This window comes from Sinocyclocheilus grahami, unplaced genomic scaffold (assembly GCF_001515645.1).
Source record: "Sinocyclocheilus grahami isolate Dianchi unplaced genomic scaffold, SAMN03320097.WGS_v1.1 scaffold1511.1, whole genome shotgun sequence".
Taxonomy (NCBI): Eukaryota; Metazoa; Chordata; class Actinopteri; order Cypriniformes; family Cyprinidae; genus Sinocyclocheilus; species Sinocyclocheilus grahami.
Window position 1 is genome coordinate 123,251 of NW_015506690.1, and position 14,891 is coordinate 138,141.

Genomic DNA, 14,891 nt, shown 5'->3' on the forward strand with positions numbered 1-14,891 from the left:
GCATTGCAACAAGTCTACATCTGTCATTCCACTTTCCCTGCTGCTTTCAGCTTTTTCTTTGTTGCCAGGAAGGACAGAAGCTTGCGGCCTTGCATAGATTACCAGGCACTCAAAAAGATAACAGTTAAATTCCATTACCCTCTTCCTCTCATCCCTGCAGCCCTGGAACAACTTTGCGGAGCTTGAATCTTCACCAAGTTGAACCTCAGGAGTGCTTGCAACCTCATCCGGATACATGAGGGGGATGAGCAGAAGACTGTCTTTATGACCTCTACTGGCCACTATGAGTACTTGGTCATGCCTTATGGACTAGTCAACGCCCCCTCCGTATCCCAGGAATACATGAACAAGGTATTCCGGGAGTACCTCCATCGGTTCATCCTGGTGTATTTTGATGACATCCTAGTGTACTCCTGGAACGAGGCTGAACATCGCCAGCTCATTACTAAGGTCCTCAGGAAGCTCTGCGAACACCAACTGTATCTCAAAGCTAAGAAATGTACCTTCCATCTTTCCTCCATCCAGTTCCTCGAATATGATATCAGTTCCAAAGGTATCAAAATGGACGAGAGGAAGCTGAATGCTATCAAGTCCTGGCCCACACCAACTACTATTAAAGAGCTCCAGAGATTTCTTGGATTCTCCAACTTCTATTGCCGTTTCATCAATAACTATAGTGCCATCACCTCTCCTCTTACCAATCTCCTGAATGGCAGGCCCAATTCTCTGTCCTGGACCCCAGAAGCTACTGAGGCAATGAAGACGCTCCGAGATTGCTTCTGGTGGCCTGGAATGGCTCACGAGATCAGAAGGTACGTGAGTGGATGCCAGGAGTGTGCCATGGCAAAAACTCCACGCCATCTACCATCTGGCAAGCTTCTTCCTCTTCCACATTCCTCAGTGTCCCTGGTCATATCTAGGAGTGGATTTTGTGATGGATTTGCCTCAGATGGGTTCACCTGCATTCTGGTTGCGGTAGACAGATTCTCTAAAGCCTGTCGACTGGTTCCCCTCAAGGGCCTACCAACAGCGATGGAAACAGCAGAATTACTGTTCAGTCATGTGTTCCACAACTTCAGCATTCCAGAGGACATACTCTCGGACAGGGGTCCTCAATTCATCTCCCGAGTCTGGTGATCATTCTTCTCCCTCCTAGGTGTGACCTTCAGACTCTCTTCTGGTTATTACCCTCAAAGCAACAGCCAAAGGAAAAGAAGATCCAGGAGATAGGCCGTTACCTCCGTACCTTCTGCCATAGCCACCAGAACTCCTGGAATTTTTACCTCGCATGGGCCAAGTACGCACAAAACTCCCTCCGTCAACCATCCACGGGTCTTACCCCATTCCAGTGCATACTCGGTTACCAGTCACCACTGTTCCCCTGGTCTGGGGAACCTTCTGTTCTGACATCTGTGACCCACTGGTTCCAGGAGAGTGTGAGAGTCTGGGACTCAGCTCACCAACATCTGCAGAGGGCTGTCCATCATCAGAAACATCATGCAGCTGTCCGGAGAGCCTCCACTCCCATTTTCCAACCAGGTTCCAGGTTCAGGTTCAACCCTGATAAAACCTCACCTGCCTGTAGCTTTCTTGTAACCTTTCAGACCTTGATTAGCTTGTCCAGGTGTGTTTGATTAGGGTTGAAGCAAAACTCTGCAGGACTGCGACTCTGCAGGATCGATGTTCGCCACCCCTGTACTAAAGGATGGAACGGTCTGTGCAGTCAAGGAGATCTTGAACTCCCGGCGCCGTGGTGGTTGGCTGGAGTACCTTGTTGATTGGGAAAGCTATGATCCAGAGGAAAGATCCTGTGTCCCCAGGGATGACAACTTAGACCCCAATCTTCTAGCCGAGTTCCATGCATCATGTAGTCGAGGCCGTCCACCATGACACTGAGGATTTCGGCCCTCAGGAGCGGGCCGTGGAGAGGGGAGTACTGTCATGGACACACCAGGCTCATCCACCACTCAGCACACTCAATCACAAGAATTCTAATCAGTCACACCTGTCACAGATCATCTCATAACTCAGCCAGCACTCACTCCTTACTGCCTCATTGTTTGGTCTCCATTGTGGATTAAGGACTCAAAACATATGCTCTTCTTAACCACGATCTTCTACTTACCTCATTCCAAGATTTTTTTTTGTCTCCCTCGTGTTCTCCAGTGTCTTCCTCGATCTCCTCACTCCAAACCTTCTATACTCACCTGTCTCCAGCTCCTGGCAATCTCCATCATCTCATCAATTTTGTGTGTGCTCTCCATCTCTGGTAAAACAAGGGAAACACTCATCATTATTTTCATTAATTCACCCAAGACTGTCTATTTACTTGAACTCACCTGCCATTATCCATTGCTGTTGATAATAAAACTGTTAATAAACACACCTGTTGGCTTAGCGTTCTATCTTGTCTCCGAGTCTGGTATTCCATAACAATAGACAAGGTAAAGTTATTTTTTGTTGAAATCTTTATGTCACAAATGCTGTCAAGTAAGCTTAAAACCTGGAATATTCCTTTTAAAAGTTGAATATTTTCGGTGGTGGGAAATAATCAAATGTAACTACATTTTCAAAAACACCTGTCAATGCTTGCTCACTCAAAGCGGTCTGATTTAATTTCCATTTGTCGAAACTCTAAGCATCTACCATCTTCCTCTATGCATTTATTTTGAGGTCTCTCCTCCTTCTCTCTGATGGATCCTGTTAGAGGAGTACAAGCAGCCCACCTGCTCACCTCAGCATCAAGATCCACCCCTCAGCACCTTCTCTCCTTCACTCTTTTCCAGTGCATATGCTAACGCTCGCTCACCTGGACACATATCAGTGCATTTTATTTCCTGTCTGAATTAAACTTCTCATGGACTGACAAGTTTTCCTGACAGGGACCTGATTGTTTCCTCCCTTTGACACCTTTTGCTGGCTATCAAGAGCTCAGCGGCCATCTCTGCCTTGCCATCCTAAGCATTTTCCCATACTGTGCTGCTATTAGGAATCCCCTATTTAAGGAAAAAATTATATTACAAAAAGCCTCAGAAATTATAACACTCGTGTGATGTGGAAAATAATGCTGCTTCCATTCATGCCTCTGCATCCTCTGGGTCACTGCTTTTTATGTTTCTCATCCGAAATAACCAAGTACACATAGGTATTGATAAAAAGACAATGAAGAACTGAAAGAGAGTGGCATTTATGGGGTGTTTTATGTGGTGGTCTGTCTTGCTCACCCGCTTGGAGATCTGAATGTCCATCATGAAGAAATGCACATGTTTCTCCCCTTTGTTAAGCGCCAGTTTCTTAGTCATGACTGCTACCAACATAGCAGTACATGCCACACCCTGACAACAAACACATAGACATGAGCATGGTTACCATCTGTCTCATTATCCCAAACATGTACTCAGGCATAAAGTATTCAGAGTTAATGATATTCAGACAGTACACATAATTCTACAAAGATTCTTTGTAACAAGTGTATAAATCATTTTTTGGGGAATGAAATATAATGGCATTTATTTTATTCAAATCAGTTTCAAAATTTGGAAAGCTTTTCCAAAAAGAAAAAATATAGGAATGCAAACCATTAATAAAATAAAATAAAATAAAATAAAAGAATAATAAAATAAAGTGTAAAGTGTAAAATAATGTGCATATGTCTATATGAAGAATGTTTCCATGTAATTTTACACTAAACAGTTAATTTACCTGAGCTCCTTAATTTGTTGCATTAGAGAAAAACATTATTGAAAGATAAAGAAAGAGAGACAAAGAGAGAGGCAGTTAGTTGTTGTGAAGAGAAAGAATAGTTAGCAAGCAGTAGTAGGATTCTTCATGGTATTGACTAAAAGGTATGAAGACACGAAAGCTTACAGTTTTTCCGTAGTTGATTATTCACAGCAGTCAAGGAAAATGTTGAAGTGTAATTACAGATCTTCCCTTAGTCAATTATCTTAGTAAGCCACAATTAATCAATTCAAAGGGCAACATCTTTAATACTACCATAATTTTTCACAAGAGTTGCTCCCAAAATGCTCTTATATATTCTGCTGGCAGACAGTGTGAATTCCTGTGTTATAACTTGAAATATGGCGATACATATTAATCTTTTGAACTGTCCTGACCCCACAAGCAGAATTTTCAGGAATTCATGCAAGATGCAAAAAGATACACAACAAAAAAAAAATCTTGATTAGTATTTTTTTCCTCCCCCTCTCTAAATATTCATCAAATTACTCGGGAAGAAAAACAGTATAATCTTATATAAAACGGTATATAATTATGCACAAATTCATTGCATATGACATAATCATGAAAAAAGCTTTATACAAGAACATATCTCAACTTCTTGATTGATGCTGTTGTTACAAAATGTAAACTATATTATCGCTCAACGTCTGATAAAAGCAACTATAAAGGCATTAAAATATTAAGATATTATAAACATTATTGTAACGAAGGAGGCGTAGTGACAACCGAGTTGAAGATCCAAATGCAGGCTTTATTCGTAAACGTGGTCAGACAGGCAGGGTCCAGTACCAGCAAACAATAATATCCCAGGCAAAGACAAAGAGTAATCTGTAAACAGGCAATGGTCAGGGCAGGCAGCAAAACAATCATAAAAACCAGAGAAACAGTCCAAGATCCAAAATACACAAAGGCAAGGCAAGGCAAAACAAGCAAACAGCGGAGGCGGAACAGGGGGAGGGATGGAGGGTCAGGTCTATGTGGAAGTGAAGCAACAGGGGATTGAGGCAGAACCAGCGGAGCAGGGTACCAAGGCGGAGCCGGCAGAGCAGAGAGCCAGGGTGGAGCCGGCGGAGCAGAGAGCCAGGGTGGAACCGGCGGAGCCGGCAGAGCAGAGAGCCAGGGTGGAGCCGGGGCAGCAGAAGGCCAAGGCGGAGCCGATGACCACCAGAGAAGAGCAGACAGAGTTGAAGAGCACCAGAGTAGAGCCGATGAGCCGGACGGATCAGGCAGAACTGGAACAAAGAGCACAGAGAGGTTAACAATGGCCTCAGCGTCCGTAACAGGACTGGCAGACAGTTCAGAAATGGCATCTTTGGCCGTAACATGGCAAGCAGAGAGTCTAGGGCCAGCTGTTTTGACCATGGCTGTACAGTCAGAGAGTTCAGAAACAACCTCCCTGATCGTTGCAGGACAAACAGAGAGTTCGTGTCTGGCCTTCTTTTCCAGGATAGGACAGTCACAGAGTTCAGAATCGACCTCCTTGGTCAGAACAGGACAGACTGAGAGTTCAGAAACGGCCTTCTTAGCCGTAACAGGACAGACTGAGGGTTCAGAAACGGCCTCTATAGCCGTGACAGCACAGGCAGAGAGTTCACAGACGGCCTCCTTGGCCAGGACAGGGTAAACAGAGAGTTCAGCAAAAGCCTCCTTGGCCGGGACAGTGCAAACAGAGAGTTCAGGAAAGGCCTCCTTGGCCAGGACAGTGCAAACAGAGAGTTCAGGAAAAGCCTCCTTGGCCGGGACAGTGCAAACAGAAAGTTCAGGAATGGCCTTTTTGGCCGGGACTGGTATGACAGGGGATTCACTGATGGTCACCATGACCTCGTCAGGACTGACAAAGCGTTCGTAAGTGGAGAACCCCATCTTAAGAGGCGCGGAAGTGGACAACACCACCACTGGAGGATCTGCAGCGAACGCCGCCACCTCTGGAGGTTCTGAAACAATAGCAACAAGAGCTTCATTAAACACAGAGAGTTCAGAAATATTGTATAAGGTTGGAATGGAGGCCCCAGGAGACACAAAGAGATTGGGGATGAGTGCCACTGCTGTCTCAGGAGGAGCAGAAGCGGATGTCACCATCATGAAAGGTTCTGCAACAAAAGTTGCCACCTCTGGGGGAGCTGGAGTTGACTCTGGGACCAGAGGAAGCTCAGAAGTGGATTCGAGGACAGGAACAGACTCGGGAATGGATTCGGAGATTAGAGCGGACTCTGGATCAGACTCATTTGGCCGGAGCGGACTCATGAGCTGGGGTGAACTCTGGAGCAGACTCAGAAATGGATTCTGGAACTAGAACTGGCTCGGGGATAAATTCAAGTACTGGAGCAGGCTCTGGGACTGGACCGGGCTCTGGATCAGATTCAAGGACTGGAGAGGCTTCTGGGGTAAACTTAGGGACTAGAATGGGCGCCACCACCTCGGGAGGTTCTGCAGTGGAAGCTGCAACCTCTGGGTAAACTACGGTGGTGTGTGTGGTCCAAACACAGAGAATGGCCGTAGCCATAACTGGCAGGACAGAGAGTACATTATCTATCTCCAAGACTGACGGTGCTATGCCTGGGGAACTGGAGTGAGTAGCGGCCTGCAGGCTTGAGAACACTGAGTCTGCGTGTCTCGGAAGTGCTGAGTCTGCGTGGCTCGGGATGACAGCTATGACGTGACGAGACTCTGGACGATCATCTGTGATGTGACGAGACTCTGGATGATCATCTGTGACGTGACAAGACTCTGGACGATCGGCTGTGACGTGACGAGACTCTGGACGATCGGCTGTGACGTGACGAGACTCTGGAAGATTGGCTGTGACGTGACGAGACTCAGGCTCTGGAAGATCAGCTGAGACGTGAGCAGACTCTGGCTTGGCAGGCTTGACGTGAGCAGACTCTGGCTTGGCAGGCCTGACGTGAGCAGACTCTGGCTTGGCAGGCTTGACGTGAGCAGACTCTGGCTTGGCAGGCTTGACGTGAGCAGACTCTGGCTTGGAGGCTCTGCGTTGGCAGCCTTGCCGGGAGCAGGCTCTGGCTTGGCAGGCTTGACGTGAGCAGGCTCTGGCTTGGCAGGCTTGACGTGAGCAGGCTCTGGCTTGGCAGGCTTGACGTGAGCAGGCTCTGGCTTGGCTGGCTTGACGTGAGCAGGCTCTGGCTTGGCAGACTTAACGTGAGCAGGCTTGACATGAGCAGGCTCTGGAATGGCGGCCATGACGGGACGAGACTCAGGAGCAGTGGCCATTTTGTGAACAGCCTCCAGGCTGGCGGCCATTTTGTGGAGAGACTTTGGGCTGGCAGTCATCTTGTTGACAGTCTCTGGGCTGGTGGCCATTTTATGAAAAGTCTCTGTGCTGGTAGCCATTTTGTGAAAAGTCTCTGGGGCTTTAAAGTCCTCTGCCTCTCCCACAGTGAAAGGAGAACCACATAACAAGAGAGCATAGTCCATAATGTCCCTTAAACTACAGTTAAATTTCCCTTCAGGTAACCATGATTTCGTTGGTTCATTAATTCCATAACGGAAAAGGTCCTTTAACATGATCTCATCAAAAGGCACTTGACAGGACAACTCACAAAATTGATGAGCGTAATCCTCAATAGACAAATCTCTTTGCCGAAGGTGCAGTAGCTGGTCCACTGTGTCCATGATTGGCCTGGAATGCTCTAAAAGCCGCTGGATCCGGGTATGGCTGGTGATTCTGTAACGAAGGAGGCGTAGTGACAACCGAGTTGAGGATCCAAATGCAGGCTTTATTCATAAACGTGGTCAGACAGGCAGGGTCCAGTACCAGCAAACAATAATATCCCAGGCAAAGACAAAGAGTAATCCGTAAACAGGCAATGGTCAGGGCAGGCAGCAAAGCAATCATAAAAACCAGAGAAACAGTCCAAGATCCAAAATACACAAAGGCAAGGCAAAACAAGGAAACACGGGCAGGATAACAGAAACTAGGAATCATTACAGGCTAAACAATCACCAGCAAAGTGTTTGAGTGTGTGTGCATCTTTTAAAGTCCTTCTAATGTGAGACAGCTGTGAACTGATGATGAGATCTAATGAGTGACAGGTGATGCAATAGATGATGAGTCCGGCAAAGGATTATGGGGAATGTAGTCCAGGGTGAATGGCAAAAGTCAGGGATGGAGTGCCCACTGGTGGAGCTCAAGGGCACTCCAGTTGGTGATCGTGACAATTATCATCATAATTTTCTGAAGCTGCTTTGAAACAACGTGTATTATGAAAAGTGCCATATAAATAAATTTGACTTGAATTTTGACTTGAAGCTATTAAGAAATGTTTTCAGAGATTATAGCTTGAACTAAGTTTCTTATACAATTGGCAATTATCTCATTGTTTGCTCTTTTTTTGTTTTTCATGATAATTTAGTTTAAGCTTAAAGCAAATGATTTGCCATTGATAACCAGGGTTATTTTAGTATCACTAAGACACTATTTTAGTTTTTATTATTTTGAAGGTTTTTATTTTTATATTTTCTGTTTTCATTTTAATTTTATTTAAAGTTTTTTAGTAAAATTTATATTATACAATTTTTGTTTAATTACTTAGTTTTTTTTAATTATGTTGTTTTCATTCATTTTTATTTCTGTTTTAGTTGTAGTTATTTTAGTATATCAAAATAAACAATTAAAATGAGGCAGATTGCCTTGGAATCTAGGCTGAAATAACCTTAAAACATAAAACATAAAGTTTATGCTAAACTATTTTAAGTAACAAAAATTGTTTTATGGTTTTAGTTTTAATTAACTATAATTACCCTGTTTATAATCAGTGCAATTTTATTTATTTATTTATTTAATAAATTTATTTATTTATTTATTTTTACTCAATTTCTCAATGATATGTATATTTTTGGGCAAGAAGAGAAAAATAATGATTAAGAATATATATTTTTGCAGTGCAGGTGGTGGAAGTGCAAGTCAAACACACAGAAGCGCATCATACTTCCACTTGATGGGTAACAACAGGTGATAATGGAAGCTGATCCTGATACTGGAAAGTCATTAAAGTCTCATCTTTATGTGGAGAAAGTGATGGGAGGCATTTATATGAGACAACCAGGCATGTTGAACACGTTGAATGAGCTACAGGTGAGAGGGCTATCCCACACTAATGAACATCCCGTATACTGTTCCAACTGGATTAGGAAACTTTTTTTTCTGGTTTTCCAAGTCTTGGGCACAGGTTGGCACACTCTCCTGATCTAGTGGCGCCAAATGCTATAAACCACCTAAAAATGGCAATGGTGGAAAGTTTTCCCTAAAAAAAGGGGAAAGCTTATAAAAACACTGAGCGAGGGAGAGAAAGAGGAGTGAAGGATTATTTTCCACTGTGTCAGGGAGGTGTCTGGGTTTGGCTTTAGCCCCATGCTTCTGTCGTGTGAGCCCCATGCTCCTATCCTGCCGGCTTATCTGCCCTGATCGGAAATGAGGGATGGAGAGAAGAGAAGGGCGGACAGTCCGGTGCAGATGCAGCTGCCTGAGTCAGAGAGGGGCTGGAAACCTAACCCTCACGAACATGCGGCACAACGCAGCACATGTTCACAACACTCACTGGCACACGCACTTACCGTCACTGTAAACATTCGGTAAACATTTGTTCATTAAGTACATTAGTTATCATGAAAAATACTACTATAGCATTTATTAATCTCAATTGTAAATAAAAGACTTTGTAAATCTCAATGTATTGCTCGTTGTTGTTAGTTACTGTTAGTAAATGCATTAACTAATGGGACCTTTTCGTAAAACTTTGTTACTAATCGTTCTTTAATTTTCTGACTTTTTCTGTTTTTGTATTGTTACTAATCGTTCTTTAATTTTCTGACTTTTTTCTGTTTTTGTATTTATCTTATCTTTAATTTCTTTGAAAATTACCTTGATTTTAAACTACAAAATTTTAATTATATAATAAAAACTACCATTTGACCCTAAAGTTTTGAACTAATATGTGTTAATATTTATATTAATATTGAAAAACAATAGTAATATTTAATAAGCTTCTTCCGAAATTAATACATATCGACTATATTTTCAATCATTCTGTCTGAAATGATCTTGTACGGGTGTAACCAAAGTACTTGGTTTACAGACAAAACAATCTGTGTATCATTCCCTCCCTTCTTCACTTACTGAACTCTATTCTCAGATACACCCAGGCACACACAAAGACTGAGAGTCCATATTTAAAGCATTTTTTAAATATGTTCATAATGCCTTAAAGATATGATTTCAGTGTACAATCTATAACAAACAAAAAATAATTTGCTGGATAGTTGTTAAAATGCAACTTATTCATTCAGATCACCATATTTATTAATCATGCGACTGAATAGCTGAAAGATGTCACAGACTGACACTATGATTCTATTTAAATCATTATCTTCATCCTTCATCAGTGTGCCTGCTAGCACAGCATCACTGAAATCCCAGTTGGACTCCAGTGGAGTTCAGGAAGTTCTTCAGGAAGGGTGGAAGAACAGCTGTAACTGTACAAAAAAACGTGCCCATATGGACGTAGATCTTATAACTCAGTCACAAAGCTTTAAGTGTGATGAAGTGGAAGCTGCCGCATCTGCAGACTGATAAACCAAGTGCAGCCAGGTGCCATTTAGGAGACAAATTACTTACAAACCACATACACACTTGTTAAGACCGGTTATTAATTGATTGAACTATGTTGTGAATATGCATCTTTAATTATACGCTATCCTGTGATCAACGGGTCAGTACAATGTACATCTAAAACGTATGGCATAGTTACAGTTCATTTGTAATGGGACAAAGCTGAAAATGACTCATGAAGGAGTCTGTTGTGAACTCAGTAATGACTCTGAATGATTCACTGACTAAGTGAATCTGATTTAAAGCACCAGCTCATGAACGAGTTTGAATCTCACTCATTAAAACGAACATAAGAGTAATTTTTCACGTCATTATGGCTCACGCTGTGTTTCTTGTTGTGATGATATATTGCATACATATATTGTACACCGATATAGTTGACTAAAGCACATAGAGCAAAGACACACACAGAGTTTTCAGGCTAAATTATTTGCAACTATGTCAGTCAAAGTCGAGAGCTACCTAACAATGCATATACAACGTCCTATGATAATCGATTCACTGACTAAGTGAATCTGATTTAAAGCACCAGCTCATGAACGAGTTTGAATCTCACTCATTAAAACGAACATAAGAGTAATTTTTCACGTCATTATGGCTCACGCTTTCTTGTTGTGATGATATATTGCATACATATATTGTACACCGATATAGTTGACTAAAGCACATAGAGCAAAGACACACACAGAGTTTTCAGGCTAAATTATTTGCAACTATGTCAGTCAAAGTCGAGAGCTACCTAACAATGCATATACAACGTCCTATGATAATGCTAAACACATTTTTATTTCATTACTAAACCAAAGAAATGGAGCTCAGTGAAACAGTAGGAGTCTTTGTCTTCTTTCATTAAAAAAAATAATAATGTTTTGGTCTTTAACAAAGACTACACCTTAAGAAAAAGTACAGGGTACAACAAAAGTGATTTTCATTGTTCTGTCAATAATTACATCATTTATTGCATTTAAAAGAGTATCAGTAGATCTAGAGCAGTATGACTAATAGTGAAGAGTTAGTGAAGAGTTTTATTTACCATGACACCTGTGAAGAGACACACCAACTTGCCACAGCTGGTGTGAGGGGACACATCTCCATATCCCACTGTGAGGAAGGTGATGGCTATCAGCCACAGTGCTGTGTCCATGCCACCTGTCTCTACCTGCTGCTGCCTATAGGTAGAGACAGAGAGTGGCTGTGTAAATATACGCAGGGTATGTATTCTGCAAAACTAACAAAATCAAAAAAAAAACTTAAACTGATTGCAAATTTCTAAATAATTGTTGCAAAAAGACAATGACTCATCCATGCCATGACAAGTAAACCAGAATGTATTGTTCCAAATTTGACAGTCAGTAATGAGTTTGTGGTGAAGAGCAATTTGTTTGTTCCTGAAATAAATCTATCCATAAGAAATGTATGACCACAACTCAAATTGACCATCAACATCAGAAGAAGCATGATAACACTTGATGAGCTGTTTCTAATGAGTCAAGCAAAAGGAAAGTGAATGGAAAAAGCATAATAAATACTGTTGCATAAGTGTTTGTGTAAGTGTTTCTCTACAAATAGTTGCACATTCTGTACCTTTCACACAGTCGCAGCATCCAAGATGCGGAGAGCCAGAAGAACATAATGAAGACCAGCAGTGTGCGGGCCGGATACTTGTTCATTAGCACCTTGAGCACAAAGCGGAAGGTGAAGTTGATGTTGTTGAGGGAGCCGATGCTCCTGTATGAGGCACTGAGGAGCACCTTGCTGTGTAACAGGACGGCTCTGTGCACGAGATACAGTCTCAGGAACATGAGGGCCGACAGCAGCAGCTCCACATCCAGCACGACTTCTTTGTGACTGGAGGACAAGCAGAGGGGGGTAGAGGAATTGTGCTCCGGCTTCCCGCCCAGTCTGTCCCCCATATCTGGCCTCAGGTAGATAGCCACTGGATGGATAGCACAGACAATGAGCTCCAGGGAGATGCCAAGCACCCGGTTACTGGTCATGGCAATGCGCCAGTCCACCTGGTTGTGGTCAATGATGAAAAGCTTGAAGAAAGGAAAGAAAAACAGAGGCAGGATGTGTATCAACAAGAGAATCACTTGATTGATCTCATAAGGAAGCAATGATTAACAAAAGTATGGCAGAGACGAGAGAGTGAGCAAGGCGTTCTTGATTCACTGTAAGAACGGAGCCAAAACAAACACAGCCCTGCCCTCCCTGATAGGACGCCCAGCTGTAAACTGTTTCGCTTGTGAAGGACAAGTGTGTCAGTGAAACTACTCGAAACCATAAATCAGAAATGAATGGCTCATTAATTACGACACAAAAAATATTAAACATGACTTAGAGCTGCAAATGAGTAACACCATATAAATCAACAGTCGTCTTGGACAGTTTGAAAAGTACATGGACCAGAATTTGGCTGTAATTGTAATTGTTGCTTACATTTTCCTGCTACACTTATTGTACCAGTTCCAGCAGCTGTATAATCTGCAAAAGTTTTTCTCTCTGCACTGCAGAATTCTCCTCATCCATGAGGTCATTGGGTGCGATGACAAGACATGGAATTCTAGGTAATTTGATCAAACATTTAAGCATTTTAAATCAATAGAGACTTACGTGGCAAATAGGCATGGGTTAGAGAGGAAAATTCATAATGCTTAAACTGCACCAAATACTGTAAAATATTAAGTGTAACATAATTAACCATACCATAATCACAATATAAATATATTTGTAGTAGTGTTATTTTATTGTATGTGCATCCCAAGTGGTTCTAGGGGGTATTTGGAAAGGTTTTGCTTTTGCTTTTGTGAAACTCATAAAAAAATTAATGAAAAACATTAAAAATAAAAACATTAGAGGTGTCAGTACATTAATATACTTAATCTTGATTACAATCTTGATAAAAGAAAAAAATAAAGAATAAAATTTTTTAAAGGTTATTGTGAATTTTCTGACATTTTTCTTGTAATTGCACATTTATATCTCCCAATTCAGACTTTTCTTCTCAGAAATGCACTTGCACTGGTAGATACATTAAACTTTTAGATTTTACATGAACTTTTATGAAGTGTTTCTGTAGCTCAAACAGTAGAGCAGAGCATGGCATTATAACACTAAGATCATGGCTTCGATTCCCAGAAAATGCATTAACTTATAAAACAAAATCTTATTATTAAACTTATTATTTATATTACAAAAACAAAATATAAACAAATTATGTTGCTCTATAAATACTTAAAGGGTTAGTTCACCCAAAAATGAAAATTCTGTCATTAATTACTCACCCTCGTGTTGTTCGAAACCCGTAAGTCCTTCATTTATCTTCGGAACACAATTTAAGATATTTTTGATGAAATATGAGGGCTCTCTGACCCTCCTATAGACAGCAAGGTAACTACCACGTTCAAGGTCCAGAAAAGTACCAAGATGATCAACAAAGTAGTCCGTGTGACATAAGTGGTTCAACTGTATAGTTATGAAGCTACAAGAATACTTTTTTTCTGTAAAGAAAACAAAAATAATGACTTTATTCCACATTTTCTTCTGTACTGCGTCACTTTGGACACGTGTTCATGACAGTACCATGACGCGAGCGTGTGGCGGCGCCGGCGCTGACCCAGATCTGGCGTGATGACGTCATTACGCCGGATCTGGGACAGTGCCGCCACACGCTCGTGTCATGATACTGTCGTGAACGCACGTCCACAAGGCTTTTCTGGACCTTGAACGTGGCAGTTATCTTGCTGCCTATGGGAGGGCCAGAGAGCTCTCAGATTTCATCAAAAATATCTTAAATTGTGTTCCGAAGATGAACGAAAGTCTTACAGGTTTGGAACAACACGAGGGTGAGTAATTAATGACAGAATTTCATTTTTGGGTGAACTAACCCTTTAATAAAAAGGGTTAGTACTTTTCTTGAAAGGAAGCTTTTCGCCCTGTTGTACACAACTGATAACATAAAGTATGCAACATGTGGTTGCATAAGTTCCTGCTTTGATAAGAACACTACCAATACTTAACAGTCACCCAAATCAACAAAAGACTACTTGACTACAAAAGTGTTGGCCTTAATGGAGCAGTGTAAATATGTCAATGTACGACATTGAATATATCAGCCCATATGAAATCTTACATTTATTTGCTTCAATAGAAGTTAAGCAAACCTATTAATCTGGCTGCAGAGAGTCAGATATTTTGTCCCTTTACACTTCACAGTGAGGATGAGGGGTGCAATTTGAGTCCCATGGGAACACAGTTAAGGGTTCGTAGGGCACAGGGAATGGGGTGGGGGTTGGGCTGAACTGAGAGAGATGTGAGATTGTGTAAAAGCAGGTGATGTCTTGGCAGAGTGGGCCGATGGAGACATGTGCTGAGGTACTTAAGACTAGCGGCAGCTTTTGGCCAAATGTCATGCCTTCCCAAAGTTCAGCACATTTTAGAAGACATCTATATGACATACACTCTCAGAAGACCCCAATTAAAAGTATTTTTCTGTTCTATCACCCTAATACATGTATATTAT

The 14,891-nt window shown here is 41.9% G+C and overlaps 1 protein-coding gene across 2 annotated transcripts in view; it reads right to left on the reverse strand.

Annotated features, from left to right (window-relative positions):
* The window catches only part of LOC107570842 (intermediate conductance calcium-activated potassium channel protein 4-like), a 28,169-nt gene that overhangs the window by 7,657 nt on the left and 5,621 nt on the right, over positions 1-14,891 (reverse strand). For both annotated transcript variants that reach the window (XM_016257117.1, XM_016257118.1), the window contains exons 3-5: positions 11,954-12,408; positions 11,403-11,538; positions 3,225-3,335 (exon numbers count right to left, since the gene is read on the reverse strand). In XM_016257117.1, coding sequence (XP_016112603.1) covers positions 3,225-3,335; positions 11,403-11,538; positions 11,954-12,408 — 702 coding nt within the window. The remainder of the gene's footprint in view (positions 1-3,224; positions 3,336-11,402; positions 11,539-11,953; positions 12,409-14,891) is intronic.